At 44.9% G+C, this 16,754-nt stretch overlaps 1 protein-coding gene across 1 annotated transcript in view; it reads right to left on the bottom strand.

Annotated features, from left to right (window-relative positions):
* LOC146855720 (uncharacterized) overlaps positions 1-16,754 on the bottom strand; it is a 350,281-nt gene that overhangs the window by 214,712 nt on the left and 118,815 nt on the right. The window contains exons 3-4 of the mRNA XM_085653625.1: positions 15,115-15,245; positions 10,974-11,082 (exon numbers count right to left, since the gene is read on the bottom strand). Of these exons, the coding sequence (XP_085509751.1) occupies positions 10,974-11,082; positions 15,115-15,245 (240 nt within the window). The remainder of the gene's footprint in view (positions 1-10,973; positions 11,083-15,114; positions 15,246-16,754) is intronic.

The raw sequence follows: 16,754 nt of genomic DNA, 5'->3' as shown, positions 1-16,754 counted from the left end.
ACCCAAAGAACGGTTTCAAACCAGAAAGCAGCAATACATGTACAAACCCGATGGCGGAAAAAAACAAGCTAACAATGGAGTCGATGCCCATGCGCACCTATCACCGAAAGGAGTCACCTTACCTCGTGACTGGAAAGACTTCTTTAAATGAAAACAACTCGCAAACATCCGGACCCAACATTAGATGGCAGGCGCATGCAAAGCATGCGTTTCTGCAGCACACATGCCTCTAACATTATACACACATGCACACACACACACACACACACACACACATACATACACACACACACGCATACATACATATATATACACACACACACACACACACACACACACACACACACACTTGCGAGAAGCACCTATGGGCTCTATGGACAAAACAGAAAAGACCAAAAGCACAGAATCTAGTGCAGTGTCATGAAAATACCTCAGAAACCCTTCTATTGATTAACTGGAAGAGGTTCCTGCTGGAATGAAGGAGATTAAGGAAATGCTGGATTATTTATCAATTGCAAGGTTGTCACGCTGTTCGAGAGGGGTGGGGGCTCAATTGTGGGAAAAGAGATTTGGTTGAGGGATACATTATTTACATATTCAAACAAAGCAGGTTGTGGTGGTAAAGGAGAGTGCCAAATATAAACTCTACACATAAGAGTACTACATCTCTAGAGGAGTATATTATTCATAAGTCACAGAGTCACAGGTACTCTGGTTATAAAGGCCATCACTCACCTAGTTGGTGGCATGCTTCATCTTCGGGTCCCTACTGGCACTGGTGACCATGATCCAGGTGCAAGGTACTACCCACAGAACTGGGGAGCTCCAAGGGAGGTCTGTGGTGTTCCTTTTGTTGTTTTCTTTATAGCAGTGGGGCTGATGGGTGACTAAAGCCTTTGTATCGAGAAGAACCTAATAGTAGAGGGGTGTGATAATAGACGAGGGTAGTGGTTATAATTACTTATTGGAGGACTGAGACTTTATTGGTTTCGAAAGGGTAGACTAAACGATCCAGCAAGGAAAGCCAATGGAGTTCCATCCGGATAGGAGCGATGTAAAATCATTTCTTCAATCCCTGGATGGTGTGTGCTGCAGCGTGTAGGATACCCCTCAAGGGTGCCAGTAGAGAGCCTGGGATACCATGACATAGGACATTATCACCATTCAAATTCTAGAGTATGAGGGCTTGAACAGCAGTTTTGAAATTGCTTTCTTGAAGCAATGGTTCACTTTTAGAAGAGAGAGCTGGTACAAGGCAGTCTTCGTTGTTTTGACATTGTGCTCTTCATAGTGAGGTTGGTGTCCAGGATGAATTCAAGAGACTTGACATTTAGTGAAGGTGGGGGGTTCGAAGTTCTCAAGGTTCAGGTCAATGAGCCAGGTTTGAACTCCATAATCTTTATCGTTCTTGGAAAATAAGAATTTGGCCTTGCTTAGGTTGAGCTTCAGATAGTCCTTTGACATCTGGATAATGTGTGAGCAGTTTTTGAAGTGTTGGATGCCTGTAGCAGAGGAAACAGTCAAGTAGAGTTGAGTATCATCAGCATATTGGTGAATATTGATCCTGTTACCCGTGAGTAAAGCATTAGGCAGCTCCAAGCACAGGTTGAAAATGACAGGAGCCAGTATGGAGCCCTGGGGGACTACACATATGATAGGGATCTTATGTGACGTGAAGGTGCCTATGTGAGCAAACAGTTGGAATGTTGGATAGATAAGAGAACCAGTGAAGGATACTGCCACTAAATACCTTGTGAGACTCCAGGGTGGGTATGAGGGTGCGATGATCAACTGTCATAGGCAGTTGAGAGGTCGATCAATATCAAGAGGTAGGGGTCATCTTCACCTCAAGAGGGCATGGTCTACAATGTGAAAGGTTGAAGTCCCTGTGCTGCAGTGTGGTCTGAAGACAGACTGGCTGTCGTACAGGAGATGGATAGCATTAATGTAATCTTGAAGATTAACATAATTACTTTTTCAATGACTTAGTTGATGAATGGTAGGTGGGCGATGACCGTGCCAACTACAGAGTTGGGGAGGTCATGAATGAATAGGGAATTAAAAGCGCAACAAGGGCTCCAAGGTGTGTCCTGACATACTGAAGGAAGTTATGCCTGAACAAAGAGCAAAGTCTTAAATCTTTTCTTAAATAAGAATCTGAAGCTTCTAAACTAAGCTCAATTGCAATGGATGCCAGAAAAGAAAAAGAGCGAGCGTCTTTCCTATTGAGCTTAATCCTTGGAACCTCCACCCAGGCCTACTGAGAAGAGCATAGCTCCCTCTTGGGAGAGGAAAACTGAACTCTGGCTTCCAGATATTGAGGTCCTGCACGATATGAAACTCTGTAGGTCAAGACCAGAGCCTTAAAAAGAATCCCCCTCTTCACTGGGAGCCAGTGAAGAGAGCATAAATATGGTGAAAAAGCAGTTCTGAAAGGAAGTTTGAGAATAAGCTGAGCAGTCATATTTTGTACTACCTGAAGCCTTTAGAATAGGCAATTGGGCAGACCTAAGGAGAGGACACTGGCATAGTCCGGCCTGAAGGTAATTAAGGCTTGGACAACAGTTTTCCTAGCAGGTAGCGGAAGAAAAAAAAACAATTCTGAGTGTGCAAACAAGCCAAAAGCAGGTACCTACCAGCACCGAAATCTATGGCTCAAATGAAAGCGGATTATCAAACTTGACGCATAAGTGTTTATGGGAGTGCTCTCCGGCCAGCACTTAGACCACTGGAATGGACAATACAACCCAAAGAGAAGAACCTCAGTCTTATCTGCATTACACAGAAGTGGATTCTGACGCACCTATTTGAAGACAGACCCCAAACAAGATTTAATGAGACCTGAATCAACCTCTTCACTTTTATTAAAGGAGAACAGCAGCTGAGTATCATCTGAAACTAGTGCAGGTTTCTTTAAGAGTGGAAGGATCTGGACTGTTTTGAGAGCTTCTGGTAAGATGCCTAGAATTTGGGAGGCATTGCCAATGGTAAGGGTAATCGAGAATCCCTAGAGAGATTTGGAGAAGGACGTTGGTAAGACATTTCCATAAGAAGTGGTGTTGAGGGAGGGGAGTATGTCAACAAGATCTGGGCGAGATAGGGCTTGGAAGCCTGACCATTTAGAGATTCTCCAGAAAGGGGTGGGTGTAAAAATTGATGCATGCTTGGTCTTGTTGATCTGCTGTCAAACTTTCTGTAAGTTTTCACTGAATCAGAGGTTGAGGGCATTGCACTTGAGTGAGAAATAGGTGGATACAGCATGGGGTTGATTCAATACTTTGTTTTGAATAGCGTTCTTCTTTTGGTGGCTTCATTGATAGTCCTAAGATGGTTGTAGGATACCTTGAACAAAATTTGGCCATTAGTACATCATGCCTGCCTTCCTCCTTACTACTTTTTTGCTCTTTTCTTTAATCTGGAATTTGAGGACTGATGTCAGGGGGATGTTATCTGGGTGTGGCGAAGATGTCACCATGTGTCCCGTCTAGTTCAATATTGTCTGGGCCATTCAGGTCAAGTGGATATTTACAAATTTCTTGAACATATTTTTCTTTGTTACCCTGTTCTAGGCTTTAAGGGACTCCCCTTATTCTGAATTTATGAAATTGCCTCCCATTTTCAAGTCATCAAGTTTATCTGAGAGGGGGCGTGGCTTAGCTGCAAGCGAAAATGGACGCTCTTAGCTGAGCTCTGTATGCCGAGGGAAAATAACCCTTACATCCGCACTAAATCCAGTCATCTCAGACATCAGTGAATGGTAACGAAAACCCCTAACAGCGGGCAAGCTTCAAGACCCCAAAATTGTGGGAAACGCTGTAACGGACGAGAGGCGGCAGGGTGAGGCCAGGAACCACTCCGGCCCCTGCAACGAGGCCTGCCAGAAAGGACACTTCCCACGGTAAGCCCTGAGCAGCTGAGGCGAATGGCCTCGGGTGTCCATCAGAGGTGGCGGCAGGGCCGAGAGCAGCCCAAGACCAGTGGTCGGCGTGGGGAAAAGAGCTGACGCTGCAGTGGCAGATGGCGGCTCGGTGCAGGACACCCCCACTCAACGGAAAGCGGTGAGATCAGCAGAGCGCGACTAGGGCTGTGGTGCCGAGTCGCAGCGGGTTGTGTGTAGCTTCCCTGGGCTCCTGCCCCTAATGTAAGGGGGTAAGGCAGATTGGTGGCACCCGAGTACATGCAAGGAGCAGTCAACAAGAGTCTTCCTGCGAGGTGTATGAGCCTAGTGCACCACACGGAAACCCACTCGCAAAACACTCCACAGACCGATTGGCATGAATCAAGGCGTCAGAAGCCAGGATAATAAGAGCCTGGATGAACAATATGCATAGGCATGTGCCCTGGCTGGCTTGAAGAGGACTAAAACACTGGAACTACCCCGCAAAACAGGTACAAGAGTGGGATTCCAGTCGTGGTGGGTATGAGGTGGTGCAGGGAGACAAGGGGCCCGGCGGTTGCTAGAGACACAACGGAAAGTGATAACCTCCTGCATGAATGCGCTGTCACACTAAGCAGCGTGCTGGGTGATACCCCACAGCACAGCAGAAAAGGGGCCCAATAGATCCCACGCACCTAAAGGAGAAATGGTAAAGCCTAAAGGACAGACTGCGACAGTCAAATAAAACGGAAAACTACACTTTCCCAAAGCCCTCGCAAGCGGAGGGAGATGGAGAAGCTCAACCCTCCCCGAGTGCTATAATGGCCGCCATTAGGGACTTGAAAAACACCCTAGAACCAAAAATAGACCCGGTAACGGTGGAAGTTAGACTAATCCGAACAGACTTATCAAACCTCTGAGAGAAAGTCACGACTTCTGAAATGCAAATTGCTCGGCTTCAATCAACGACAAAGCTTGGAGACTTGGGTGCAAAAGCTCACCCACCAAACCGCAACAATGGCGATCAAACTCGAAGACCAGGAGGGCAGAATATTAGAGTGGCGGGGTTCACGGAAGGCCCCAGCATACAGCTCTTCTTGGACAAGGCCCCCCCCGGACAATAATTGCAAGACTCTTCAACTCTCGGGATCGCAATGCCATCCTCCAAGTGGCCAGAGCCACAGGAGAGATTCAATTTAAAAACACCCGCAACGAAGGAGCTTCGAAGCGGCAAAGAACTCTGCGAAAGGGGCCTCAAGTACATGATGCTTTTCCCAGCCAAGCTTAGAATCATGGTAGACAATAAGAATTAGCATTTTGGGAGGAGGAGCCAAGATGGCGGCCGGGACGGCAGCGTAGACTCCCGGCTCCGTGAACCTCCGCATCCCGCACGAATATCCTGCCTGAGATCCTCAACCTGTGCTACGTGGTCGTGTTTCTGAAGGAGAGGGGCTCCCGACTGTGTGACTCCGAGGTTTCTAGCAGTGCTATCGCCGGAGAAAACTGCATCTGAACCTTGCGGCCTGTGCGACCCTGGAGCCGGGACATCGAGTGGACGCCGTGGCCGGGTGGCAGTGCGACAACAGCGGCTGGTGGTGACTGGGTGGAGTCGGCTCACCGGAGCGGTGCCAAACTCGGCCTACATTTCGGTGTGGTCACTTCTACTGCCCAGTGTAGCTGACCGAGTACATGACCGGGGGCGCAAATCTTAGATCCTCCGGTGGCAGCCTCTGCCTTGCTGGTGAGCTGCCCGGCCGCCGTCCGTATCCTGCCCCGATCATTGCGGGCCGCCCCCGGATTTCTACGGGAGCTGGTCCGTGGTGGGGACGACTGTTGCCCGTGACCACGGATAGTTTTTTGCCTGCCCCCGGAACCCGGTCACCCGCGACGTGGACATCGCGACGCTTGTCCCGGGGTCCCGGCCCCGGTGAGGGTCGGGCATACTTGGCGGCCATCTTGGGTCGATGAAGTCTACCATCCTGTCCGCTGGGCCGCAGCGGGCCTGTGAGCGTACGATTTTTGGGAGTGTGGCGGCGAGATCACAAAGAGCTGAGCTGGGGTACGGCGACCTCCTCGAGGCTATTGGTACTCTTCACTCCTCCTTGGTTCATGGTTTCGTGATCTTGGGGAGTAAGCTCGATGGTGTGGCGTCGGAGTTGGGGCAGTGGCGGCCCGCCTGTCCGCACGAACACAGAGTCTACCCACACTGCTCGCAGGAGGACGCTGTGGCAGCCACCCCTGAGGTTAGTGTACGACTGGACGCCCCGGCCAGTATGCTACAGTGTGTTCGACCTTCTGAGGGCCTGATCTGTCCCGGAGGCGTCGGACCTGAGTGGGATGTGGTGGCCTCATCCCGTGCATGCCCTCCTGCGACCCAGAGACAACTCCAGCAACTAATGTCTGCTTTGGCTGCTTCTGCCTTCCTGAACCTTGCGTGCAGAGCAGACCCTAGGGCAGCACTGGGAAGCCTGTTTCCTCAAGCGGCGGACTGTGTTGATGCTCAGAGACTTCCACCCCACCTGTGTGCGTCGCTTCTCTGTTGTTGTTGGACATTCCTCTGCCTAGGAACATTGGGTATGGTGCTGGGTCGAGGGGTTGGCATGGGCAGAATTCCAAAGAGTGGTCAGGGATGAGGCTGGCCCCTCGGGGGTGGTCGCCTAGTGGACGGGCGGGCTTGGGGTGGTGTGCTCTCCTGACATGGCTACTGGCACAATAGGTGCATAATGCTCCCCATCGAGGTTTGAGAAGATTGTTTTTGTGCTGTTCCTTGTTCACTTTAGGGGAACCTTACCGTGCGGGAGGGAGAAGCCGGGGGTCTGTTATGAAGGCCCTCCTCCAGTTTATAAATACTTTCTCTACCCCCCCGTCTGGTGGGGGTCCTTTCCTACTTCTTTTTCCCTATTCTCCTACATTTCGGGTCTGGTTCCAGGGCGACAGGCACACTGCTGGGGGGGGGGGGGGCCGTACTCATCTGCAGAGGTGCAGGGTGGGGGGTTGGGGGAGGGGATTCTGTATTCTTTCATCTTTTTTTCCATGGCCTCCTTTTTCTTCTCTGATTCTTTTTGTTTTCTTTTCTGGGATCAGCGTGATACACCTCCTTTTGCTATGCCTCGTTGCCGTTCCATGTGTTCACAACTTCCGGGGTGTTCTTGGGGAGTTCTGGCGGGTGACTGCGGGCGCAACTGTATACTATGTGTTTCCCCATCCTGATGTTCTTGTGTTTGCGCCATTGACCGAATAGATTGCTGTAAATCGCTAACGTTCATTACTCCGCATATCCGTGATCGTTGTTTTTAAAATTGCTTGTCACCTGATCCTTCTGCCTTGTTTCATCATAAAATGAAAACCTCTTTCTCCTGGTGCCCTACTTACGCTGTTCACAGTATTAGCAGTACGATTTTGCTCCCCGAAGTGCTGCCTGTGTTTATACCTGTTGTTATTGCTCTGATTGCTTAGCGGCCGGCCCTGGGGGGTTGTAGGCCCATACTTGTTCTTATTGAACTGTCAATAAAGGTTTTCAAAAAAAAAAAAAAAAAAAAAAAAAAAAAAAAAGAATTAGCATTTTGTTGACCCGGATTAAGTCTGGAAGTGGCGAGAGGGGCGCAATCCTGGACCCAACAACAGAGGAGGAGGGACAAAGCAGGGCCGGAACGATATGGGCCGAGAACAAAAACAGAACAATCAAACATACAAGAGGTGGTTGGGGGGAGGGGGGAGCCTTGTGGGGCCTCAAGAGACATTGAGGGACTCATTCATGAGGAGTCGAAGGGGGGGGCAAACAACAGTATGGTTGCATAAAGATAAGTTTATTTGGGAAATTTTGGAAATGCAAAAAAAGAGTTAAGTGAGTTCGACAACTATAAGATGGGAAACAAAAAGGGTTACACTTCAGTAGCAGAGTTAGTGATGAGCTTCCGCGGCTGAGACACCCCCACACAGTGTGTTGATAAAGTTAAGGGTTTTGGGAAACCGGTGCTCTGCGGGTTGGTCATGTGCAAACTATTTAGCAGGGAGGGGGAGGAGGGGGGAGGAGGAGGGAGGAGGAGGGAAATAGTTTGGAGTTAGAGACAAACAGTTGTAGAGTTAATGTAGTTGTGATTAGTGCTCAGAGACAGACTGAGAAGTTACATGACTAGCCAAGCCAACAACCCACTTCACGTACAACCTAAGTTGAGACGGAGAAGGCGAGGAGAGAACAGAAAAGGCCGTCCCAATGGCATCCCCCGATATCTCACGAGGGTCTATAAAAATATGGTACTGGAACATTATTGGCCTCCATAGTGGGATAAAGCGAACAATGGTGCTACAGTTAATCAAAAAACATACACCAGTGTAGAGCACTGAATAGGTACGATACATGCTGATTGCACACGCAGGCTACACTTCAGGATCCAGGGAGGTTGGAAAATTGTGAAGAGCATCATTTCCATACACTTGAGTACTACAATGGTCTGACTGACTAGGTAGATGCGTGGCCTCAGTATATGTCCCTCCGGGCCTACAAACCGCGACTTTTGACTTACTGGGTCCTCTGTTGCTAACACTCCCTGAGGGTAGAACAATAATGGGAGGAGATATGAACGATAGTCTCGAAAGAAGTGGACACTCTGAGGAGAGTGGAGAAGGCTAGGCCCCCTGGGGGAGTTAATTTGAATCATGGGACTTGGTGACGTCTGGAGGCATCAGCACCCCGGAATAAACACACACACACACAAAAACACACACAAAAACACACACACACCTATTACTTTATTCAAATCAGCTTTTCAAATCATGTTCCTTAAATGCTGGTAAAACAATTTCATATATTGATGTGTATTGGGCGCTTTAATCCACTGGGATTCCTGCAACTTGTGCTTAATGGAGGTATCTCTCTTGTTATTGGCAGAAGCCAATGAAATCTGTATGTAAGCAGTGATTTTTTATTCAGTATTCTGCATAGGTTTACTGTGATTATGCAACGATAGTGGCTATTGCTGTGGTGCTTATACAATGGTCATCCATGGATGTCCTATGACAGAAGCCGCTCTTGACGGGGTTCCAATCTCATTTTGGCCTCTCGTCACTTCTGCAACAGGGAATCTTTTGCTGTCATAGCACAGCAAGGCAAAGTTGCCTTGCAGTGCTATGAAGGGCGTGCGGAACCTCAGATGCGACTATGTCTTTTACTTGTACGTGTGTGGCCTGGGAGCATCTTGTCTCAGGCTATTGTTTTGCAGCACAGGTGTTACCTTACATAACCACTTATAGGGGTGTGGATCATCATGGTTTATAAGTCAATTTTTCATGCTGCCTAAAGGGTCTCAGCCGCACCAACTGGATGCAAATGTTTTGAGAGTTGGCCAGAAGCACTGCACACCCCTTTCTGGTGAAGTGAGCCAAGGCCACATTTTACATGGATTCCCCCAGCTACGCCTTGCTTGGAGCTACTGAGGCCTGGAGAGTTGCCTTCTCTGTTTGTACAGCCAGGGTTCCTCACCTCTGCCCTAGTGGTAACTTCGCTCCAGTCACTCCTTCAAGATGTGCTTCTGAGGATGCCCCCCCCCCCTCAGTTCCCTTTGTCTCCAGGCCCTTCAGAATTGGGGACAAGAGTTCCTCCGTGATATATGGCTAAGCCTTTCGTATCTGGCAAGAAGAGTAGAGGCAGAAAAACCACGTCTCCTCACACCACCATCTTGACTCCGCCTAAAAAGTTGGGGTCAAAACTCATTGAGACAATAAAAAAGTAATATAGTGAGAAGACTTTTCCTGCTGTTACGTGTGGGGCAGGGGTCTGGGGTATGCTAGCAACAGACTCCCTGCAAAGGCCAGAGGATGGATTTCCTAAGAGGTTATTGGCCCTTCCTCACTCCTATTCAAATTGTAATATCGAACTAGGTTCACCAAATGTGTCAGATAGTATCGGGCTTGCCCCCATCCTACTATGATACCCGATCTAGAGGAAGGATACTGTCAATCTAACCCAAACGATAATAAAAGATTGTTTACAACTGGATAACTCACATAAAATTGTATGGTTGCAGTACGTAAAGTCCATATTGACTTTCCTAGGTCTGGCAGAGTTGTATACAAACCCTAGCAGGTGCTTGAAATTCCCTAAAATTAGATTAAAGGCAATTTTTGTACATTAAAAGCAGAATATGAGAGAACAGAAGAATTATATTTAAAATCTTCTGAAAGGTTATATCAAATGACCCCGCCCAATATATAAGGGTGACTATTCGTATTTAGATAGGGTGGGGAATTTACAATCTAGATTCATCTTGGTGAGGTTCCAACTTAATCTAATCCCACCAAAGAGGTATCCGCTTAGTGATTTAATAGCATGCACTTGTAATGGTAGTTCTCAGCAGTCTGATCTTCATTTAATCTTCTTTTGTTGTTTTTATAAAGAACAAAGGGCTCTTTTGCGTCGATATAATTTTAGTCAGTCGCCCAGCACTTTATTTCTTTAAAAAAAACGTAATGACCAACTTTTATGTTTTGTGTTAGCTTCATTCCTTTGGTCCTGTAATGGCGGAGAGCTTGCCTAGCTTGGTAACCCAGAGTCCACTTAAGATGTGAATGTATTTATATTAGTTGCCACTCTGTACTGTATAAAACTCCAGGTTCCTAAGGGTGAAATATTACAAGATTTATTTGGAATTTTAAAAGGAACTCTAGTAATTGTTTTTAATGCATTTAAAACGGATTGTAATGTTTTATTAATGTAGTTTATTTTAGATTGTTTTTAATGTCTGCCTTTTTACTCTTCACTTTATATGCAGTACAAATACTGCAAAATAAAGATAATTGACTGACTCTGCCCACCCTTCCCCCAATTTTAAACTGTTTGTAGGAAAATCCCTTAAAGAAAAATTTTAATATACGGAGAGAAGTTAGTTATGAGGCCATAGGTTAAGAATTGTACGGATACTTGATAAATTCTGAAAATGAAATTTTATAGCTTTACTTACTGGGGGTCAGGCTCAAAGTATTCATAAAACATTCATCCTTAGGATAAAATATCAGCATTTAATCAGGTTTTCTCAGGAGAATTCGATTATAAGCCTAACAGTATTCACTACTACTCACTCTACACATCTTAGACTTCTACCTGTGCCGCTTTTCACAACATTCAGGTCCGAATACAGCTCTTTCACAATCTCTGACCGATCCTCCCAGGGACGCTCCGTCACATGGCTCTTCCATTTTTTAAAACCAAACTGAAAAGGGGAAAAGAAAAGATTGCTCCTGTGAACAAGCAATAATGACTACTCAATACAGTTCTTGCCCATCAAGCAGTCTAGTGTTAACTGGGGATATGTGGCAAGGCAAACCGAGAATGTTGGATGCAAAATATTAATCCCGATAGGGATTGGTTGTGGAAGATGACCTAAGCACAGTACTGTAAACCCAGACCTCAGGTGATGGGGATGGGACAGAGGAGATGAGGCTGAAAACTCAGCAGTGGCCCCCTAGGGAAGCAGATGGGCAAATTCATCAGTGAAGCCATTAGGCAACCTCCAAAGTGCATTTTTATATCCTACAGAATGAGGTTAGTGTAGGTCAGAAAAAAACACATAGAATGCTGGTTCGGTAGATTTGCTATATTGCTCGTTTGTGTAGTACCAATACTAAAAGGCTAATGCGCCTATGCAGTCTAGGGCATCCAACTCAGCCCGTTCGTTCAACTTTCCACTAGAACCTCCCAGTAGGGACGTTAATACTGAATAGGAGTCAAAAGAACATACTTCACTTCAGAATATTAAAAAGTCACAATTGTTTATTACTGCATGTTGTAATTTTTACAAAGAGTATCAACAGCCTACCATTTAGTAAGTTAAAACCACATCAAAAAGAGTCTTTCATGTAACCAACATGTGTTTCAAGGTCTTTGCTCTACCTCTTTTCAAGGGCATAACGAAAGGTTCAAATTGACCCACAAGTGGAGAATAAAACATGTAAGAAAAACTAAAAAGGGGAGAGAAAGAAGAAAGGGAAAAACAGTGAAATTCTGGCATAATATTTCAAATAAAATAATCATTTTTGAAACTGCATCTTAAGTATTGGTTCCAACCATTTCATCACTGTTGAGAACGTGAGGGTTTTGCGGAGAATATGAAAATCATTAAAAACTGGCTCATGTTCAAGTTACTGAGGAACAAAAAACTAAATATAGAATGAGACAGTGATGAAATGGTTAGAACTATTAAAACTAATACTGAATATGTTCCAGGAGACTTTTTGATATGCATTTAACATTTTGTAATGTAATCACTTAACGATACATGAGGATACCAAATGTTAGATTGTTGATGTATTTTTGTAAAGGATCATAACATGCAGTAATAAACAATTTGTAACTTTTAATATTCTGAAGTGAAGCATGTTCTTTTGACTCCCATCCAAAAGAAATTTCCCCTTTGGGAAAGTTGGTGTAAAGTAAGGCTTTCTTGGGGAATCACAGTCAGGAGGGTTTGATCAGCGCAGGGCCACAGGTGTGGATTTAGTGTACACCGTGGAATTACCACAACAATCCCGAACATAGAGGTGCATCAGCCTATTGACTGTTTCACTGCATCACGTTATAAGGGGATTCATGAAATGACCATCCATAAAATGGAAGCAGACCGAGAGTTCACAGCAGCATTTTCATTGCCGAACCCAGAGTACATATTTTTGCAAGGTTTCATGCTGTTGTGCACGTGTAGGTGAACAATACCTTCAAGTTTACTTACAAAATGATTTTTAAATGGCTAGTGAGTGAGACACTTTAAAAGCTTTGATAGGTTCAAATTAACATTCCACTTTATGGAAAAATCAGGTACATTCCATATTGATCTAATTTTCTTTCCAAAAGTAAAGGTAAACCATCAGTTCCTGTGAAAGGGTTAGTAAATAGTCTGTCCATATTATTTATGTATATGGCTATAGATATACGCGCACATACACACGCATATATATATACATACACAAGCATACACGCATATATACATGCATATATACACATACATACGCGCATACACATGCATATATACACACACAAGCATACGCACATACGCATACACAAGCATATACATACGCACACATACATACAAACATTCACATACACACATATACAATAATACACATACACATATGGATCTATAAATCTACTCCTTTCTTCTAATTCAGCATACCCAATGGAACTACCCTATACCTCTCAATATATCTTCTACCCCAACTTTGACTCATCTCAAACTTCTATCTACTCTTTCCAATGCACTACCCAATTTCTCGCCCTATACCTCTATCAATATATCCTCTACATCCACTTTTATCCCAAAATCCATACCACTACTATGATCCCCAAAATAACCCTTTCTAGACTCTCCCTACTCTACCCCTCCTTGCATCATCTGACACCTCTTTTACTATACTGATCCCCAAAACAAACCTTTCTAAACTCTTCCCTCAGACTCTTCCCCTTCACACCCCTTTTTACTTCTCTCAAGCCTCCTCCTATTGCTATGACCTCCAAAACAAACAAAAACAAGTCTAAATCCTTCACTCTATCCCTCTCCACTATCCTTTTCAATCAAAATTACAGATTAACATGTCCACTTCTCAAATTTCATATTTCACTATACTAATTTACCACTAATCCTTTATGGGTTCCAAAGTAGCATGCTACTCGTGAAAATCGCACTTCAACACCATCAGGGGTAGCAAGTCCTATATAAATGCAAACCTTTTTCCCTCTTCTATCCCGCCGCTACCCTTCTCTATCCAAATAACGGACTAATATCGACCACTCAAATTAATTTCATGTTTCACTATACTAATTCCACACTAGTCCTTTATGGGTTCCGGAGTAGCGTGCTACTCACCGAAAAAGCTCTATGACTCGTCAGGGGTAGTAGAGCGCTATATAAATGCAATTACAATATACACACACATACATATACACACGCATACATATACACACGCATGCTATCTTCCACCAATGCTCACCAACAGAACAAACAGAGCACTCAAAGGCCACTGACATGATTAAGGCGGGATCCCGAAATGTTGCACAAATAAAACACACTTGAAACAGTATATGTGCCGCGGTGTGTTCTGTTCTTAACAGACATGGCACAGTTTGTGGAATACATACACACCCACCCACACATACATACATATACACGCACCCACCCACACATACATACACACACACACACATACGCATACATTCACACAGACATACATTCACAGACATACACACATACATATACACAGACATACATATTATACATAAATACACATATACATATCTTCCACCAAGGCTCCCCAACAGTGCAAGCGGAGCACTCAACCGGCTAAATCATGAATTATTGAAGACTCGTTTCAGTATTCCGCCTTAATCATGTCAATTTCGGAACACTGCCAACTGGTCCCCGTTTAAGTAAGAGTTCATTCATGCACACAGAAAGATGACTTCCTTTCAAAATGGATGTTTTTTTGATAGTCATTGCAGTGGGTCGCCAAACGTGTGTCCTGGACAGTTTCCACCATTAGTTGGTATTTGACCCATGTTGAGCGCAGGACACCTCCTGTAAAACACACAAGGTGTATCAGTCCTATTTATGCGTTAACAAGGTTCATTAATACTCCCTCGTTTTGCCACACTTGCCATTCAGTTATGTTCCCGAAGGTGCCCATCTCAGTGACCGGGAGCAGCGGACAGTGTTCCGAAATTGACATGATTTAAGGCGGGATGCCGAAATGTTGCTGCACAACTAAAAGCACGCTTGAAACAGCATATGTGCTGTGGTGTTTTCTGTTCTTAACAGACGTGGCAAAGTTTGTGGCGTACATACCCACACACATACCAACACATATACACACCCACCCACATATACCCACACACACTATATATATATATATATATATATATATATATATATATATATATATATATATATATATATATCCACACATACACCCATACACATACACCCACACACATATACACATTTTATACATAGACACATACATACACGCACACATACATACATACACATTCACATGTCAACATCTTTAATTTTGACATGAGTATTTTTTTTTTAGATTTTTCTCTGGGTAAACGACCAAGGATTTCTCTCCTGCCGCACAGAGCAATGTCAGACTTACAAAACAAACATTACTTGTGGATAAATTAACCAATAAATACCATACACTAACAGTATACAGATGGTGTTCAGATGGAAAACAACGGAGAACAACTGGACCTTGTAGTTGTTGGAGAGCTTGAGCGCTTCCACCTCGTTTTCAGCAGTGATAGTGGTTTTGGTGAGGCAGCCTTCACAAGTCTCGGCATCATTCAAGTGGTGTGAACAATGGGACGGTGTGGACGAGGTCACTGCAGACAGGGTGGGGAAGGGGGAGAGAAAATAAGTGAAAGAACACCATAATGCGAAAGGCTCCACCAAGACATACAAAATTCCAATAATGAGTTAAGGAAGCCAGAGTAACACAGCAGCCCCAGTAGCTCATGTGATACACTCCTTATGTAGGGAGCCATTGGCAAAAAAAAAGAAAAAGAAATCTGCTGAATTACTAAAATGCAGGTAACACCCCGCTGCATGGGCCTTCTTTTGCAGGGGTTCTGCGGAGTCACAGAACTATGCTTGGGACCATGGAACCTTAGTAGGCAGGGATTGAGTCATCCTACCATCTGAGTACCCATGAGCACGAGACCCAATTAGCTATAGTGTCTTACTTGCCCTCCTACTTACTCACAGAGGAACAAGTGAATAGACACTCCAGAACACAACACTCCCGACCCTCAGGGATCGCGGTTGCAGGACACACCCTAAACTCTCACACTCTTATTAGTCCACAATATGTTCAGAGACACGAGGAAAGTTTAAAATGTTTATTTTAACTATTGTGCTCTACTATGCAGTATATGTGCCACAATAAGTAAGACAATGCCTAACAAATACGGTCAGCATAGCAAGTAGTCCATAAATCATAAACATATCAGTCATTAGATAAGACAGGGTAGCCTAAACTCCCTCCCCTTCTACAGATGCAAAATTATATCATCTCAGAAGATCTCTGGGTGTTAGCAGCAGACCCCGAACCTTAGTATACACAGATGATAGTTCTAGATCTCAGGTGCTATGACAATCTTTTCCCAGGAAAGGTCTCTCTCCAAGTTTGTGTGTTACCTATCTGTGCGTAACTATAGGACCAAAGTATGTGTTCCCAAACAGCTGCATTTGCATATTTTGTCTAGGTACTAGGGCCTGACCAGACCAGACCAAGTGACATCATTGTTAGACCTGGTCTACAGTGGTCAGGCTAAATCCCAGGAAAGAACACAATGCGAAAACAGCAGAGACTGTGTGAAATTGGCACCAAGCAAAATAAGTTGGTGTAGTAACGTGCACAAAGCAGAGAGCAGTCTGCAACGTGCTCACGCTAACATAGGGAAAATGACAAAGGGGCTGCACGGGACATATGACACTTCTTAAGATTCCTCTAGGCACCCCTACGTACAGCTCTGTACAAATCTTCATGTGCTCAAAATAGCCTCCACCTTACTCCATTCCACAGCAGACATATACAATATAGAACGCTCTAGGGCTCTGTTTTCCATTTGTTCACAACCGCACTCTAGTTTCTTACAGCAGGCCACACCTTCCATCAAGGGACTGTGAAAATTGTTCAAGGTGGTGATCCCGACCACACCCAAACTCTGTCGGCTCCATCAGACACTACTAGAACTTTAATGGCACACATTGGCATGAATGGTATCCAGAAGCAAGCTACAGAAAGTTAATGTTTCGCAACACTGTTTTTTGCGTTTTCATAGGTGAACACCTCAAAAAATAACCCAGGAACTTTGTGCACTGGACACAAG

This window comes from Triturus cristatus, chromosome 4_1, assembly GCF_964204655.1.
Source record: "Triturus cristatus chromosome 4_1, aTriCri1.1, whole genome shotgun sequence".
Classification (NCBI taxonomy): Eukaryota; Metazoa; Chordata; class Amphibia; order Caudata; family Salamandridae; genus Triturus; species Triturus cristatus.
Note: the sequence above shows the minus strand (reverse complement) of the source record. Positions and strands in the feature narration are given on the sequence as shown.